Raw genomic sequence first — 17,773 nt, forward strand, 5'->3', positions numbered from 1 at the left:
GACAGTTCAGTGGTACTGTTTACAAGCACTTAGTCGTTTTTTCGAAAAAAAATTTCTAAAGTTTCTGAATTTTAACTTGAAAATTGTCGAGGAACAGCGTGTTGCAGGAATGTTGCTCGTGAACATTGCAGAAATGCTGTGTACATCTCACTGCAGTCTGAAAAATTATCGAGAAAATCCACCCAAGAAAAAATCGACTAAGTCCACGTAAACAGTACCACTGAACTGTCATCAGATTGAGGTTAACCCCGACGGTGCAAAACCTAATAGCAGGAGCTAAATTCTGCCAAATGTAAACAAGAAAAAAGGTGAAGGCATGACACGCTAAAAATAGTTTCCTCAAATTATATAATTTTGAAATAAACATGCTTTTGAATTAAAATTTTTGATTAAAATACATATTTTTGATGCAAACATGTTTTCAATTTACTTTGAATGATTAATATGTTTATAGAATGAACATTTATATTTTTGATTTAAATGAACAAAATTCGTTTCCGTGAGGTATACCTGTATAGAGGAATGTTTCCTGTCCCAGCTAGCATTAAGGTATCAGGTAATTTGGAGGGGTGGGCTTTTATTTGCGAGAAATCGACGGCTAAAGCCATTGTTTACAAAAGCAATTACGCCCCTTTGAAATGTTGCCACTGAATGTCGATGTTGTCAACTGGTCACTCCCAACATAGTTTACCCATTTTTGGGGAGGTTCAGATTTGACCGATCTGGATGGACTCAACCCAAATGTGGGTAGTTTTGAAATAACGTGTTAGACTTGTTAAATAAGTGACAGTTCGTTAGCAGCAAAATGGCCGTGTGATAATTATTTTTGAGCAGATACCAATTTACTGAAAGAATGGAATACAACTGCGAAAAACATCAAAATTTAGTGAGGAAAATCAAGTTCAGTGAACCAGAATTGCTTTTGCGGAAAAATTTGAAGCTGCAGTGCGGAGTTAATAGCCGAATCGTTTTCAAAGATTTCCATCGACTACGCCTTTGTGCGAGGAAAATCGGTCCTTGGAAGAAAAACAATAAGAATAGTAAGCAGAAGGGTTTTGCTGCCGAAGGTCGCTCTCGAGAGAATTTTATGACAAATGGTTCGCCAAGGAAATACCGTCGTGAACATTGTTATGATGACGATGATTTCATACTAACGAAATCATGCGTTGTATATATGTTCTAACAACTACTGATCCTAATGTGTGGTGCGTCACTCAAAGAAGGCTTGTTAATAACGTGTGAATATTGTTTAAGTATACTCTGTAAGGTTAATCGTTAATGGAAGTGGAAATATAATCATGATGTCAAATTGGAACCAAAATACCAGAATGACCTCTACGACGGCAGGTGCATGTCCTCTCTACACAATGGGTAGACCACAAAGCAAACCTCTTCTTTCGGTGGACAGTAATTGCGTGACCAAGAATGGAGTATCGTCGAGTAGAAGCTTCAGCACAATGGGTATAGGAATTATCGGCACTATTCTACAAAGGGTGGCCAATATATTCATACCTAATGTAACACAGATGAATACATTGGAAATAAACAAACAGTCACTATCGGCTCCGGATATATTTGTCGATATTAGCATTAATACACCGATCTTCGAAGCTGCCCATGGAAAAACTAAGCTTACGATTCCAGAAGACGAAGCTAACTGTGATCAAACTAAATCTCTTACCGTTGGAAATCCTCCTTTTGACTGGTGTCCAATTAGAGATGAAGTGGATGCGATGAGGAGTACTGACCGCGAAGAATTGGGAAAGAATAGAAAGAGAGTGAAGGCTGTATGTAATCAAGAAGCATCTTCTAGTATGAGCGAGCATAGTTCCATTAGGACACGGAGGGCCGTTGATAGGTCACTTAATGTATACTCTAAACCAAAAGGATGCTACAAAAATCGCAAGGAAAAGGATCGATATAATCTGCTGATTGATATAATGGAAGATGTTCGACATATTTCCGACGATAATGAATTCGATTCAGAAACAGAAAATAACAATCCTGTTCAAAGCCTTGGCTATGAAATAAGAAATAGTATCTGTTCGATTTCGTTCTCGGCTAAGAACATGACCGGTGTTCTAGATCTATCAGAAAAATCATTTCCCGCCATCTGTTCACCGATTCAAGAAGATCGCAATTGCGTGGTTCCGGGTGATAAGCGCGAAAGTCGACCATCGGAGAGTGATAGCGAGAATAGTTTTGTTATTTTTTCGGAAAATGTGCAAATGACAACTCCATCTGCAAGCCCCCCCATGAGGAGGGATCTCTGTTCAACGATTAATAACTTCTTCACCCCGTCAATGTTAGAGAGACGACAGCGACAGAGACAAGTGTCGGAGTGCAGCGATGATAGTATCGTGTTTTGCTACGAAAGCGATCAAGAAGAAAATGTCTGTCAACATGAAACGGATCTTGATTCGGATGACGACTCTGAAGAAGAAACAGATGAAAACAGTTGCAAAGACGATAGCGAAGACACCATATCACATCAACCGGACTCCGGTTTTGAAGAGAGAAAGGTAGGTTGTAAGTAGGTGTGGGGCGATTCAAATATGACATCCATAAATTTTTTGATTTTTTTTACGGTTAAATGCTTGTTCGATGAACAACTTGCGAGTGTTATGTCTGTGTTAATACTGTCCTATTGTTGCAATTTACGATAATATATAAATGTATTGTAAACCCATATATTATGTCGTACACCAATTGTGGTAATCCTATGATTATTTGACCAATTCAATTTATTTATACTTAGGTAAACTGTCAACAATAGCATTTATTTATTTTTTTTTTTTCATTTCGTTTATTTGGCAGGCTCAAATGTTATAAAAATAACTTAGCGGAGCCGAGTAACATAGAATACCAATTATGGTACTCAAAATACATAAAAAAATATGTACAAATATATTTTATCATATGATTTTTCTGGGTGGCAATCGAAGCGGCGACAAAGCGATCTTCTCCCGTGCACGCAACTTCTTTCTTTCCCGAATTTGTTCCTCATTTTCATTGAACCCGAATCGTGATCGCTGCTGCTGTTTCTGGACATCGTTTCCCGTTGCAGCCTCTGCGCTACTCTCGTCAGTCGTCGGGGTAGTCACGTCCATTTCGTTATCTGCATTCAACATCTCCAACCCCGTATCCGTTTCCTGATCGCTAATGACAAACGACGCACCTTCCACCACTACACCAGCATACGTACTGCTGCTGTTTTGTTTTCTTTCACTTTGCTTTCCTTTTTCATTCAGTTGCTTCTCCGGTTCCTTCCGAGCCTTCCGCTTGGGACAGGAAAGCTTCCGGTGTCCGTCCGCCTTGCACAGAAAACATTTATCTTTGTTGCCATCATAAAAAATATTTCCTTTGCGATTGAAGAAATGTAATGACGTGGGGATTTCCTTCTTCACATCCATATATACACCGCGTATCCCTGTATATACCTCAAAACACAGATCGGTTGGAAATTTCTCCCGGATGATGCGTTTAATTTTCCCATATTTCCCCAGCACTTTATCCAGCTCGTTGTCGGGTACCTCTGGTGGCAAGTCATACACACGCACATATTGAATGAATTCACCAGCATGCGACATGCGTACCTTTGCCGTCGTTCCATTCGCATAATGGAAGATTAAATCCTCCGAATTGAATGTCAGAGCATGGAGCATCGCTTCCTCTGATTTGAACTTCATGAAGACTCCCCTTTCCTCACCAATGCGATAAACAGCTTCCATTTCACCCGGATCCGCGTCGAGTGCTTTGGCGAAATTTACTATCTCTCCGATGTTTGGTTTGGCATCACAATGACTGAAGCTAAACTTGATGGTGTTTTTTACTTCACACATCTTGCGCCGTAGCAACAAAAGGCACCGAACTGCTAGCAGCGAACAAAGAGCAACTATATAATAGCGAGTCTCGAAAACAGGCTATCGTGTGGTTCACAACGAAATAAAAAATCGACTGCTGCTGTAGACAGCTGTGGGACAACTACACAATAGCATTTATGGTAATGAGGTATTCGTTTTCACTCATACATTCTTGTGAGCAGTTCCACGCCAAAGGACGCATCGGAATGCATAATTGTATATGACATTTCTCGCGTCACTTTTCAAATAGACCAATGTAACATATCCACCATTTTGAGAAAATCGAAATTGAAGTTCGACAGATTATTATTTTAACTGTTTAAAAACAATACATTTTGCAATACTATTTTTTAATGTAGTCAGTGTATAATAACGTTGAAAATTTAGAAGAAACGGTAAAATCACAATTTTACTTTGAATTCCATGCTACAACATAGAAAAAACCACATAGGACGTTTTGACAAGTCGAGTTGTACATCGGACATGTTACATTGGACGATTTTTCTCAATGACATAATCAATTAGTGTTACATTGGGCGTTTTGTCTACATGATACTAGATTCCCTTTCACAGATGTCATAGTAGAGTACCTAACTTTAGATTAGCCCCGCCTTTGGAAAATGAGCACCAATCATGTTAGGCAGTCCAAATGACCGAAGTAACAATCATATACCCATCATTTCAAACTGTACATTGGACAAGTTTTGATCAATGATTATCTTAAATAAATGAAAGTAAATTTGGATGGATGTTTTTGTATCACATACAATGATAGAAGAGCAATAGTTTGTATCGCTTAACTCGATTTGTTTACATTTGTTACATTGGTCTATTTGAAAAGTGACGCGAGATTTTTCAATAAATGGTAGCACGAAAACGTCACTTTTGATCGAAATGACGTCTGAGAGAAAATTGTTGAGAACACTAAAGTCTTTCTGGGAAAATACACACGGTAATTTTTGTTGTTGTTATTTTGAGTAAAATTCCAAAAAAGTGATAAAAATCAATATTTCAAAAAGTATATCTTCAATTTTTATATTTAAAAAAGCTCATGAAAAATGCAAACTTTTGGAATATTTCAAACTACGGATACTTGAAAAAAAAACGACAAAAATTGTAGAACAAGAACTTTTGGTAAAAAATTTAGGCTTTGAAGACCCTCCCTTTTTGCGGATTTTTAATAAACACCTATTCTAATTTTTACGTATCTCTGAAACCAGTAAAACGACATTGGGTAACCTTTTTGAAGGTTTTTTCGTTTGAAAAATTTAACTGCAAATATCTCAAAATGCCCCCACTTTTTTAATTTTGATGCCGCCAAAGTGTTTAGCAGACTTTTTATATAACAATCACTTAACGAGAAAAAAAAAACAATATGTTTCGTTTAGAAGATATTGAATTTTAAATGCATACCAAAACAATTCGATATAGAATGTTGATATATTCTTGAAAGTTGTTTAAAACTATCAAATCTGAAAGTATGCTGAAGACCTAATCCTTCTTGTTTTTAGTACATACTACTAAATTCTGAGATAACCTTATAAGTTGAGTTTTGGAAGCGTTAGGAGGAAGATTGTTTGTAAATAAGAAGATAAAATATCTAAACCTGTTTGCAGTCTGCTGCAAATAGTACGAATCCTTTTTTTTTTTCCTTTAGCGGAAATGCCTGTGTCATCGGCGAACAACGATTTGTGGCAACGCTGTGGCAAATCAGGGAGGTCTGAAGTGCAAATGCTACCCTGAGTAACAGGCAGTCGATCAGACTTGGAATTTTGATAATTTACCTGCAGAGTTCTGTCAATTAAATAATTTTGAACTAGCTTCGTAAAATTGAGTGGAGAATTTTTTTTTCAATTTGGCAATCAAACCTTAATGCTAAACACTGAACGAATTAAATTATTAACTATTATGAGTTTGTAGTTGAATGCCCATGGCGAAATTCAAACTGCTCATCTGCAAACATTGAGTTCGTATTGATGTGAAATATTATTCTAGTCAAAATTATCTTTTCATCAAGTTTACTTATTGAAGAAAGCAGCTTACGGAACGGTAGCTAGAAGCTTCAGCTGGATTTTTATCCTTGAAGTAACTACTTTTGCATTGTTCCATTGATCAGGAAAGCAGGCTTGCTTCCACTTACTCGCTTTAAAAAATGATATTTGAAATTATAAAATCATTGGATGCTATAATGATATTTTTTACGTGTAAGGTTCAATAAGAGGTTGAAAAGTATGTGTTTGACACATAACACCTGTCAATTTTGCATTCAGAGAGTAGCATTAAGCGAATTTATGACTCGTTCACTCAGAATGAGTTCATGAATCATAAAATCACAGATTGCGACCCTTTGAAAACCAAAATGGCAAGTTTTATGTTTTCAACACATACTTTACAATCTCTTCTTGTAACTTACAAGTACTAATTATCATTATAACATCTAATGATTTCATTATTAAAAAAAAACAATTTTTTATAGCAAGTGAGTGGAAGCAACCCTGCAGGAAAGTATTCCAAATGGAAAGATCTGTTAAATATAATTTTACCAAGAAAGACAAAGTACTCTCTGGGAGTTTTTTTTTTATGAGTACACTGAAGTCTTTTTTTACACGGTTTTTTTTTACGCGGTTTTTTTTTTACACGGTTTTCCACGATTTACACGGTACGTTTTTAACGATTTCTCGACAACGATACAACCTATCGACTTGATTCCAATCACATTATCCGTTTCAAGCCATAGGTAATCGTATGGCATACTCAAAATAAAATCACAATTTTTGGTGTAAATACAGAAATTTTTAAAATATGTCTATATGGACCATATCATGCTGACAGTTCTCAAACTGATTGTTGCCCGATAAAGGCAGGTAGTGCCGGCAGTTCTAGTACTGCACTGCCAATATTGTATGCAAGTTGATTAGATAAAATGTTCCAACACAACGTAGGTTTAAATAGACAATGTTAGGGAATAAAAAGTAGTTAGTAAAGTTCCAACAGCCAAGAAATAAAGATCGTTTGTTTCCAATTAAATAAAGTTTTGGTGATCTTGAGTGCCTACTCCGCCGATTTTGCCGTTCCGTTTTTTGAGTGACTAGTGTCCGTGTGTGATCCCGAAATACCCCGCCGGAAAACCACGATCCTGCCCTAACACATGCTTTAATTACAAATGGCATCAAAATCCGTTTTTTTTTAAACGTTCAAGCATGCGAAAAATCAAAATATCGTAGGTTTTTTTTTACACGGTTTTTTTACACGGTACGTACATAGAGGTAACTCTAAGACTAGAAGGTCCCGAAATAACGTGCTCAACTTTTTGGCTCAGCTCTGGTACTATCTTCGGTCCCAAGCTAATCGATTCACCCCTCGAAACATAAGAAAAACCAATAACCCCTCATTTTATCTGTCAAACTTTCATAGCGAATCAAAACAAACATTGCGTAGTACTAGAATTTCGACTAGAATGGGGTACGTTAATCGTTTGCTTGGGACCAATAGGCTAGTCAAGTAGTGAGCCAATTTAAAATCGTTAGTTTCGTATTGATTGTTGGTACGTATCCCCCGTGTAAAAAAAGACCTGAGTGTATATTAAACAATCAATCATCACGTGGAGCTTTCATATTTTGAAACTTTTGACGTAGGACTACGTCTTTCATTTCTATACTGGGGGTCAGATGAAAAAAAAATCAAATTCAGACATGCAACAAAAATCCCTAACACGGACGCAACGATAGAGCGCAAATCGAACACACGATACATTGCGCATGCTCACATAAGCGAGCTCAATGCTCGGTTGACCGCTCACCATTTCACCAATAAAAGGAAGGGAGGAGAAAAGCAGCGATAATAAAAACGCTTGCCATATCGTTTTTTTTTCGATCATTTGCTTTCGAGCAACGGATGGATAAGCGTCGGACACGGCGTATGAGTGAAACAGCAATCATCGCACCAATACGAAGAAGACGCAGTGTTGCCATATTATTTCCAATTTCAATCTGTATTTTCACCGTAAAAAATCTTTTTAATCTGTTCATTCTCCTGCCGACATTCTGGAATGTCGGCAGGAGAATGCGAAACGCGTCATCACCGGTCAACGAAGACAAGGAGTACTCAGACAGTTGGATATTCGGCTTCGCGCGGAAAGTTTTCCCGGATTCGGTGTCGGTTCAAACCTACGTTCATGATCGTCCGTCGTATAATACCGAAATAGATTCCCCGTTTTCGATGGTGGAATTCTCACTTGCGCTCCTCTCATGTAACAACTCAGTTCCAGGATTTGATAGAATCAAGTTCAACTTGCTTAAAAATCTCCCAGACGTCGCGAAGAGACGCTTGTTGAACTTATTCAATCAATTTCTGGAGCACAACATTGTTCCGGATGACTGGAGGCAAGTAAGAGTTATCGCCATTCGAAAACCCGCGTCGTACCGTCCCATCGCGATGCTGACCTGTATACAGAAATTGTTGGAGAAAACTGATCCTTTTTCGTCCTGAAGCTTGCATGTCACAATAATTAATTGAAAGCTTTTTATGCCAATCAATGCATGAATCTGTATTATTACAAGGACAGTGATACTCTATGTCCAGGGAAGTTGAGAAAATTTCCAACCTGGGAATGGAACATACTACATAATTGTCATCACAGTTTAGTTATTGTATGTTTTCCGGTAGCAGATAATGAACTCCTGGAAAAAGCGAAGTGGAACCAGAGCCCGAGGTTCTGGATCGTATCACCTTAAAACAATTTATATGTTCTGCCTCCCGCTTTTCACTAGTCAGCCAAAAGATCCCTTCAGACCGATCGCGGTTGTCATAGTGGTCTTTGGGTTTTGTTCACGATTCCGTTAAAAAAAAATCTGGCACTTTGAAGTCTATGACTTGGAAAATTGGTAACTATCCCGACCAGAAGGGTATAACAATAAAATAACAAGATTCTAACAAGCCTTGTTATGGATAACTGATTATGATGTAATTAAGTTAAGGAAACTTATCACCAAGAAAATAATATAACAAATCTTAAACAAATTTAAATGCATTGATTTTTTTATGATTTAGTAACTGATTCTTAACAAGATTTTATCACAACCAGATATTATTGACCAAACCCCAATAAAAAATCAAATATATTTTTTCTTGTGTCATTCAAGCATTATATTTTCTATGAGTTTGATAATGTTTTGTATTTCTGTTAATCAATCTGAGTTTTGATTTACAAAGTGAAATATATGATTATAACACGATTTGATATAATTTTGTAATAGCACAACAGAATTGTGTTGCAAAATTTGTTATGTTTTTGTTATGAAAGTAACATAGTGAAATATATTTTTGTTGTATCTAAAGGAAATTTTTGTTACATTTTTTGTTATTTTAACTACATCCGGGATCTTAAGTGTAACAAGCTGTGTTACAAATTATAGTGAAACAAAATAACACAAGCTGTAATAAATGTGTTATTGTGTTATTCCCTTATGGTCGGGATACCTACTTCTCTCCCTTCCGCTCATAGAATTCGCCGCTTCGGTGTCTCATATTTAATGATTTGAAATCCATTACTGAATTTCAAAGTCATGACGATATTGTTCGCAAATTTTACTCCAGTTTAAATTGCATCAAACATGGAGTTAGATTTAAGCATATCAGTAATCATAAATTAATGATTTCTGTAAAAGAAGCTGTAATGCTTCTTAGTCAAAATTATAAAAAATTACGTTAGAATTATATCGGCTAGTATTTTGATTTCTACCCGTTGCAATAGCAGCATAGGTAGCTCCATTTACTCGCTGAACATTGTTAGCAGCGAGTGGAGTAGTTATAGATGAAGAATTTGAAGCAGGGGTGATACGAATGTAGAATTTGTTCCTCGCTGACCGTTGTTAACAGCAGAATAATGTGTAGCTGTTTGGGAACGTGGAGCGTTTCCTACCTGTCGCTTAGAACGAGATTGCAGGATCGCTTTGCGAGTCTTACATTCCCGAAAAATGGATTTGTGATTTTCAACACAATTTGAACATTTGAATTTCTTAGGATCTTCCTTCAAAGGACAGTCGTCCTTTGCGTGAGAGGAATCACCACAATTCATGCTGGCATGTAGCAATTTTTTGTTCGGTGATCCCATCCCTGACACGTAAAGCACTGGGTGAGGTTTTGGAAACTTCCTTCAGTCTTCCTGAAGTGTTCCCACTTCACTCGGACATGGAGCATAAGGCTAGCTTTTTCTAAGGTCTTAAGGTTGTTTAGTTCAGTACACTTGAAGTGAACTAAATAAAAATCATTAGAAATCCCGTGGCAAACTACAAGTAATTTTGCCAGTTATCTTTGATCTGATCCAGGGATTCTGGGCAGTCCTTTCATGACAACATCGAACACACGTTCAGTTTTGGTGTCGTAAGTTAAAAATTGTTGCTCCTTCTCAGTAAGATACTTGAGAAGACGTTTGAATCCGTCCAAGCTTTCAGTCAATACACGGCATTTACCCCGACGACCAATTTGCAATGAAAACTTGAATTTCACGAAGTTCAAAAGTTCCGTGCGAAGAGCATGGAAATCGGAAGTGGTTATCACAATAGGGGGAATCTTTTCCTTCTTGGCATTAAGCCGGGAAAGTTTACTAGATTTTTTTTTCTGGATGAAGGATCATTCGCATCATTCGTGAGCAAATCAAATTGAGTGCTCAAATTAATGCCATCAGAAGGGGGATAAAGAGATTGCCCCTTTTTAGCGCTTATGCGCCATGGTGGCAGTAAAACGTTTATACAAATCGACTTCCAAGCAGATTACTATAAGAATCTGAAGGATCGAAGAGGAATTTTCCAAATCGCTATCCAAGCAGGATTACCTCGAGTAGGGCCCAAACAAGTATCGAAAAGGAATAAGAGTCTATCAATGTTTAAAATGCATAGCAAAAAGCAAATAGATCCGCACGGCAAGAGAGCACGATGCGGACTACGATTTCTGGAAAAATTTACTTGTGTTTTAAACCATTAGTATCAATGTTCCATCATATTGTATCTTCAGCGCCACATTTCGTTCTGGCTCTTTGGAACTACATGTGATGAAATATGAAACGCACCTTTACAAGTGAATCGCACATAGCAATGTTCATTTCTTACTCACACGTGAAATCTACAAAGGGAAGGGCAAAATATACAGTGTATCTCAAAATTGATCGTATACCCTACAGGACATTTTTTTGAAACATAGTGAATAGAATTTTTTTTTGGATCGTGGTTGGTGGTTGAACAAATGTTTATTGATTTATTGCTGTAGCTTTGGTCTATATTTGAAGAGTCTGTATGAAGTTAGATATATTTTAGTAAAACGCTCGATTTTGAACTTTAACCTAGTGGACAAATTTTAGTAAAAATAGTGGCATATGAATGACCTTTATTACGACTAAAAAATGAGCAAAATTTCATGAAGTTATCTTCATTTTATTTCAAGAAAAAAGGCGTTTTTCTTAAATTGCTCAAATTTTTTGTAAACTCAACAAAGTATGCTCAATACCGAGCCAATAATTGATAGATGTATGCTGAGTTAGCTGCCAAAAATTCTAAGACGTATCTTTTTAACTTGTGCTTTAAGAGCCGTTTTTAAAATTTAAGTACAGCTGTACGATCAATTTTGAGATACACTATAGTAAGAAAGTTGCCAGGATGTTTCCTAACTTTTTTTTCGGGGATACGGCATTCGGGGAAATAGCGTTCGGGGAAGTGACATTCGGTGAAGGCTCACTAATCCATAACGCCCGCCCATGATGACACACTTCCTCGACATGAGCAAGAGATGCCGGCCATAAACCCACCGTCTCCAACACTCCATTATGACATGAGATTAAGCCCTCCCACCAACGTCAACCTGAAGATGCAAAAACAAGCCATGGGAAGGGCAAACTAGTGTTCTAATATTAAAATCAAAAACATCACACACATAGTTCATCTTATAAAATGGCAGGAGCTAGTTAGCCTGACAGAATTGATAATGTTGATGTGGTTCCTCACAATGGTTACGGTTTTTTCCTCTGTTCGGGACCTAACACCACTGCGACCAGTAATTTGATCTATTGTCGTATTACTCCATCACTATTGAGAAATGATGAAGTATTCGATTTTTTTACAGTTGTCATTCTTGCATTTATCGCAAGGATCCGACTCTAATTGAAAGGTCCCGCTATTTACACCCTTCGGAGTGTTGGAATACCCTCCAAAGGCACGCCCCTTTGTCAGTCAAAATTGGATTCCAAATTAAAATTAAACAATGACACCGATAATAACCATGCATCAGAACCCTAATCTTAACCACTTCAAACTAGAGAACAACGAATAGAAGATTAGGAACCACATAGATGAAGACTAACTAACTCATTTTTTCCTTGTTTCAAGATCATCCTCGGTGGACAAAGCCGAGTCTTGTCACTATCAACAAGGCATAAAAAGTAACAAGGACTAAGATGTGTTCCTTTGATTACTGAAAAATTCTGTTCCCCTAGTTTGAAGTAGTCGGGACTAGGAATCGGTGGTAGATCTTACATCCCGTAACGTACCACGAAAAGGTGATCTACCCACGTTACGGGTTATGGTTAGGTTACTACAGGTATACCTTCTGTAATTCTAGTAACTTAGAAAACAGTTCGTGATGCGTCTTGTAAAATGGTTTGCAGTATGTAGAGTGGTAGTATTAATGGTGACCAGCAAATCCCGTTTAGAAATTTCCTGGTTTTTACCGGAATTTTTGTAATTGTAATTCGTGCAGATGTGTGATTTAAATTTAAATTAATCTAATCTAATCTAATCTCACACTAACGCAGCCAATACTTTGAAAGCATCCTGGAAAATGACGGCTTCACGAATCCGTCATTTTTTTTGTCAACGGCCAGGCCAACTGCGCAGCATGTGCCGCAGAGAGGATTTCAAGGAGTCAAGTGATGTCAGAAATGAATATCTGAAACCACTCCACAACCTGAGATCAAGGGAAAGGAAGAAAGCGTGGACCTCCCGTACCAAACGCTTTCAGCTACAATTGAATAATAGTATTTATATGTTTTCGTAGGGGGCATAATTGCTATAAAATTTAATTTATGCTCCTGGTGTCTTTGGATGAACTTTTGGCATTTGAACCAAAAGCCAGGCTATTTCTGGGTTAACATTTGAAACAAGCGGAACAACCATCCGTAAACGACAGCTCCAAACACAAACCCTTCAACCATCAAAAACACACCCACGAAATATAACACCAGCATCTGATAGAGCAAACTTTCTTTATAGAAATGCCCCGACAGTTCGCGTGGGCACCATCTAAATTCAAAGAAACCCGCGTCAAAAGCCACTGCCCTCAAACGGTCGTTCCGCCCACTTCAAACTCAACCCAGATTTAATGCCTTATCTCGCTCTCTGGAAATATATGGAAATGTATAGGAATATATGGAAATATACAGGTATATATATATATGTAAATAAATAAAAGAGAGAAAAAAAATAAGATCACAGAAAAGTCATGAAAAAGAAACTACCTGGTTAAACAAGCTATTCAAATGAAATTACGTACTCGAATTTCACTTGGAATGTAATGAACAACAGAAATACGCGATAATTCATATTTTAAAATAAAAATAAATTTACCATACCATAGGAACAAATTTGTATACCAGAATTTTAGAATAAAACATTAAAACAGAGTGATTATTTACCAAATGAATGTCTACCTCTATTTGCTGCATAATTTTCTTCAGTTTCCCGTCTTATTGTTTTTAGAATTTAATCACTCAGCAATAATTCAAATTTAATGATAAAAAAAAATAATAATTCAAATTGATTTTTGTCGTTTCAATTTCAGATTTAAAGTGGATGGGCATTAAAAGAAAATATTGAAGATACTAGACTTTGGGAACAAATATTTGTAAAAACTGAATCTGAACTATTCTTTTCCAAAGTTTTAATTTTTCGTTTTTAATTCGAAATCAACCATGCAATTTTATTTAAAAATCTCATGATATGAATTGCAGAATTAACTTGGAATTCTGTTCTGAAATATCATTTTTTAAAATTAGCCAGAAAACACTCCGCTTAGTAATTACCGTTGAATTCTGTTTTGATTTTTTTTAAACCCCTTGTAAGAATTTCTTCTTAGAATTCCCTTGAGCCTATTCGGATGGCTTTGAAATTATTTTCAAAATTTGCTTTCAATTCTATTCAAAACAGCATAAATCTTTCGAAATTTTGTTTAGAAACCCCTTGGAGTATTTTAAAGAATTTCTTTCTGATATTTTTTTTGCAATCAATCTTGTTAGAGCTCTGTGATGAATCTTTCGCACTAGGATTGAAATTGTCACCAGAACACTCTTAGAGCTCTGTTTCTTGTTGAATTCTCATCATAATTGTATTGAAATTCTTCTTAAAATTCATCTGTCATTTTCCTCGCGATCCCCATAAAAATCTCTTCAGAATTACGTAGGAAATTTCATTAAAGTTTTCTTTTAACAACTCCTTTTGAAATCTTCCAAAATTATCTAAGAATTCAATTTAGAACTTTTTAGAGAATCCTTCTCCACAGAAATCTCTCCAAATTCATCTAACAATTTCTAAGGACTCCATGTCAGAATTATTCTGGAATTCTGCTCAAAACTTCTCCTTCGAAAATTATGTGGGAATCCTCCTCAATATTTGTTTGAAATCAACACGTTGGCTGCTTTAAAATTTTTCTAAAATTTCCAGGGTTTGTCCGCAAGATTCTATAGATTGTTCTTTTATTTGTTATAACCTTTCAAATGCTCCCTAGTCTCAGAGCCTTGACAATTATGACTCCAGTATGATTTTTTTTTTCAAATCTGTGATCTTGAATTTTTTTAAAAATCGTTAAATATTTTTCCCTAAATATTACATTACGAAAATGTTGAAGAAAGGTTCTAGTTTCAGACTCTACACAAATATCAAAGCCCCAGAATTTTGGGAATCTTAGTAAATTACTTTTTTATTATTCAGTAATATTCTATAAGTATTGGTCTATTGGATGTGGGTATTAAATTTCATGCACCATGTTTAGTTTCACGTTGAGCGTCAGTAGATTTCAATGTCAGTAGATTTAACATATTATTTTTTTTCGTGTTTAACTTTGTACATCAGCCCGAGTACTGAAAGGTTAATATTTATGACAACGAAGTGAAAACAATTTTTTTTTTATTATAGTCACTTTAACACTCTTGGGTCATTCGTGACTTGTCCGGAGGTGAGATTTGAACTCGTGACTTTGGCGTGAGAGGTATGGATGTTAACCACTACGCCGAGGTCGCCCCCATATTTTCTTTATCCGATATCCCTAACAATTTCTTCTAATTCTCATTGGTATCAAGTTCATTTTTTCTGAAACATTCTTTTAATTAAATATTTTATTCTTCACAATTCTGTCTTATAAACCAGATAGCATTTGGTCTGGTGACTGTTACTCAATAAATTCTAGAGCTTTGAAATCATAAGATGGATCAAGCTTAAAAAAAGTGTAAGTTTTCAAAGTATCTCGAAAGATCAATGATTTGTTTGGAATACATACACTTACATAAAGTTCAATTTTTACTTTCAGCTTAAAAAAACTTTCTTTTGCTTTTATTTTTTTCACAAATAACTACCGAAAATTTACAGTTGGCCGCCTTTTAAAAAATGCGTTCAATATCGTTTTTTTGTTGAATATTAATAACCGGGATTTTTTTAAGATTTAAACCGGGGAAAAACCGGGAATTTTAAAATGAAAATTCACTGGCCACCCAACGCACTTACGTCACAGCATTTTTTTTTCCAAAACTATCTTGAAACAATACACAAGAACCAGTGTTCAAACTGCCAACATAGGCTAGTCCTTCTGTAGTAATGTCGAAAGATAGAAACAAAATTTACTTACATGGGTCAAGTTTTGAAAACTAAGCTGTCACGCAGCTCCAGCTTGATACCATAATAAAAAGTATTAGAAGACGGAAAAAATAAAAGAAAAAAAATAAATACACTGAAGCCTTTTTTTACACGGTTTTTTTTACGCGGTTTTTTTACACGGTTTTTTTTACACGGTTTTCCACGATTTACACGGTACGTTCTTAACGATTTCTCGACAACGATACAGCCTATCGACATGATTCCAATCACATTATCCGTTTCAAGCTATAGGTAATCGTATGGCATACTTAAAATAAAATCACAATTTTTGGTGTAAATACAGAAATTTTTAAAATACATATGTCTATATGGACCATATCATGCTTTAATTACAAATGGCATCAAAATCTGATTTTTTAAAAACATTTAAGCATGCGAAAAATCTAAATCTCGTAGGTTTTTTTTTACACGGTACGTATCCCCCGTGTAAAAAAAGACCTGAGTGTATAGTTCGTACTATTGACAATTTAGAGTACAGTATTTGTTCGCTAATTGGACGTTCGTTAACTGGGCTGTAAAAAGCAGTTATACGTCAAAACTAGACGTAACATTTAGTTTGACATTTCGTTGTCATAATTTGTGGGGGGCATCCGAATGGAATATTAAGTGTTAATATAAATAACTTTGAAATTATTTGCATTCCACACTGAAATCTAGACTGCAAAGCGGTATTAGCGAAAGCGTTAAACTTTTCTAAACTCGGAGTTTGAATGCTGTGAAAATTACAATAACAAACTTTACACTGTTTCAATTTAATGCACGTGAAATTGTGTTTTTTTTAACCTAATGTTCAAGTTAGGGTAGAGCGCTACTTCGTTGTAATCTCCATTTCCGTTATATCGAGCAGAAATCATCAGTATAATCATTAATTTTAACGTGCACATCAGTAATACGTTTGTGCTGATGCGTTAGTCCACAAGGTATAACACAAAGTCTAGTAGAGCGTATTGTGTGAATATTTACACTCATTGTTCTCAAAACAAAAGAAGCGCTCCTAGCGAATTCGGTTTTTGTACCTTCATCCGTAGGATGAAGAAAATCCAATGGCGTTTCAATGCGTTTTGACGGAATTGAAACTCGTAGGACGAATTTGGAATCAAGAAGCAGTGTTAGATTTTTATCAACAATTTGTGGCTCTTTATCAAATTCAACGGTACTTATGGAAATGGGAATAAATCTTTGAAAGAAACATTTCATTTATTGATAAAACCCGGGTAGTGGTAAAGCGTTGGACATTCTTGACAAAATCAATTTCGTTTCTTTCCCATCACATTGTGATCCACACATTTTCGGTCCGTCTTAGGTGTGCTCAGTATTCTTTTCCATATGGGTTCTTGTTGTCTCAACTGTTGATTTGAAATTCAGCCGGCTGTAATTTTTTTTTAAGCGTATTTTTTTAACGCAACGTAGATAAACAAAGGGGTGGGGTATGTTATGAAAACATATTTTAAATTGGGATAAAGCCATTATGGTTAAATACTGGGTTATTTTCGTAAATGAAACACACACACACACTCGTATATTATAACAGATTATATCAATTGAATTATACACATGGTTAACAGTATGTTTATTTATAGGTACAATTCAATCTCAAACCAGAGGTGCACGTGATGAGGACATGGGACTTCGCCTACCGCCAAGCGCGAAAAGGAGAGTGGGAAATGGCTGCGAGAGACCGCGAACGATTCAAAAAACGAATTCATGAAACAGAGGACGTTCTTAGCAGAGTGTTCAATAAAAATGTGCGTGATAGAGTGTATCTGGAAAGATTTAACTACGAGTATGAATATTCTCTTAATAAGGATTCAATGTTGAGCTCCCAGAATTTTATTAGACGTTAGTCAAATTATGTTGTCTCTGGTCTCTGTCTAATGACCATTTGCTAGCAAGGGAATATAATGCAAATATGTAAAAAGTGTGGAATAAACTATGCATACCTTTTAAGAAATTATTATATTTCTGCTTATTGAGTTGTTATAATGGTGGTATTTAATCAAA

General features: G+C 36.0%; 1 protein-coding gene across 1 annotated transcript; it reads left to right on the plus strand.

The window, feature by feature from the left end:
• Positions 1–1,193: 1,193 nt before the first annotated feature.
• PPP1R15 (Protein phosphatase 1 regulatory subunit 15) lies at positions 1,194–17,755 on the plus strand. Its single transcript, XM_065226421.1, has 2 exons — positions 1,194–2,522; positions 17,353–17,755. Exons 1-2 carry the CDS (start codon positions 1,299–1,301, stop codon positions 17,614–17,616), a joined length of 1,488 nt encoding a protein of 495 aa, XP_065082493.1. The 5' UTR covers positions 1,194–1,298; the 3' UTR covers positions 17,617–17,755.
• Positions 17,756–17,773: the final 18 nt, after the last annotated feature.

Source organism: Ochlerotatus camptorhynchus, unplaced genomic scaffold (assembly GCF_037179485.1).
Source record: "Ochlerotatus camptorhynchus isolate MF236.1 unplaced genomic scaffold, CSIRO-AGI_Acam_v1.1 ptg000250l, whole genome shotgun sequence".
Taxonomy (NCBI): Eukaryota; Metazoa; Arthropoda; class Insecta; order Diptera; family Culicidae; genus Ochlerotatus; species Ochlerotatus camptorhynchus.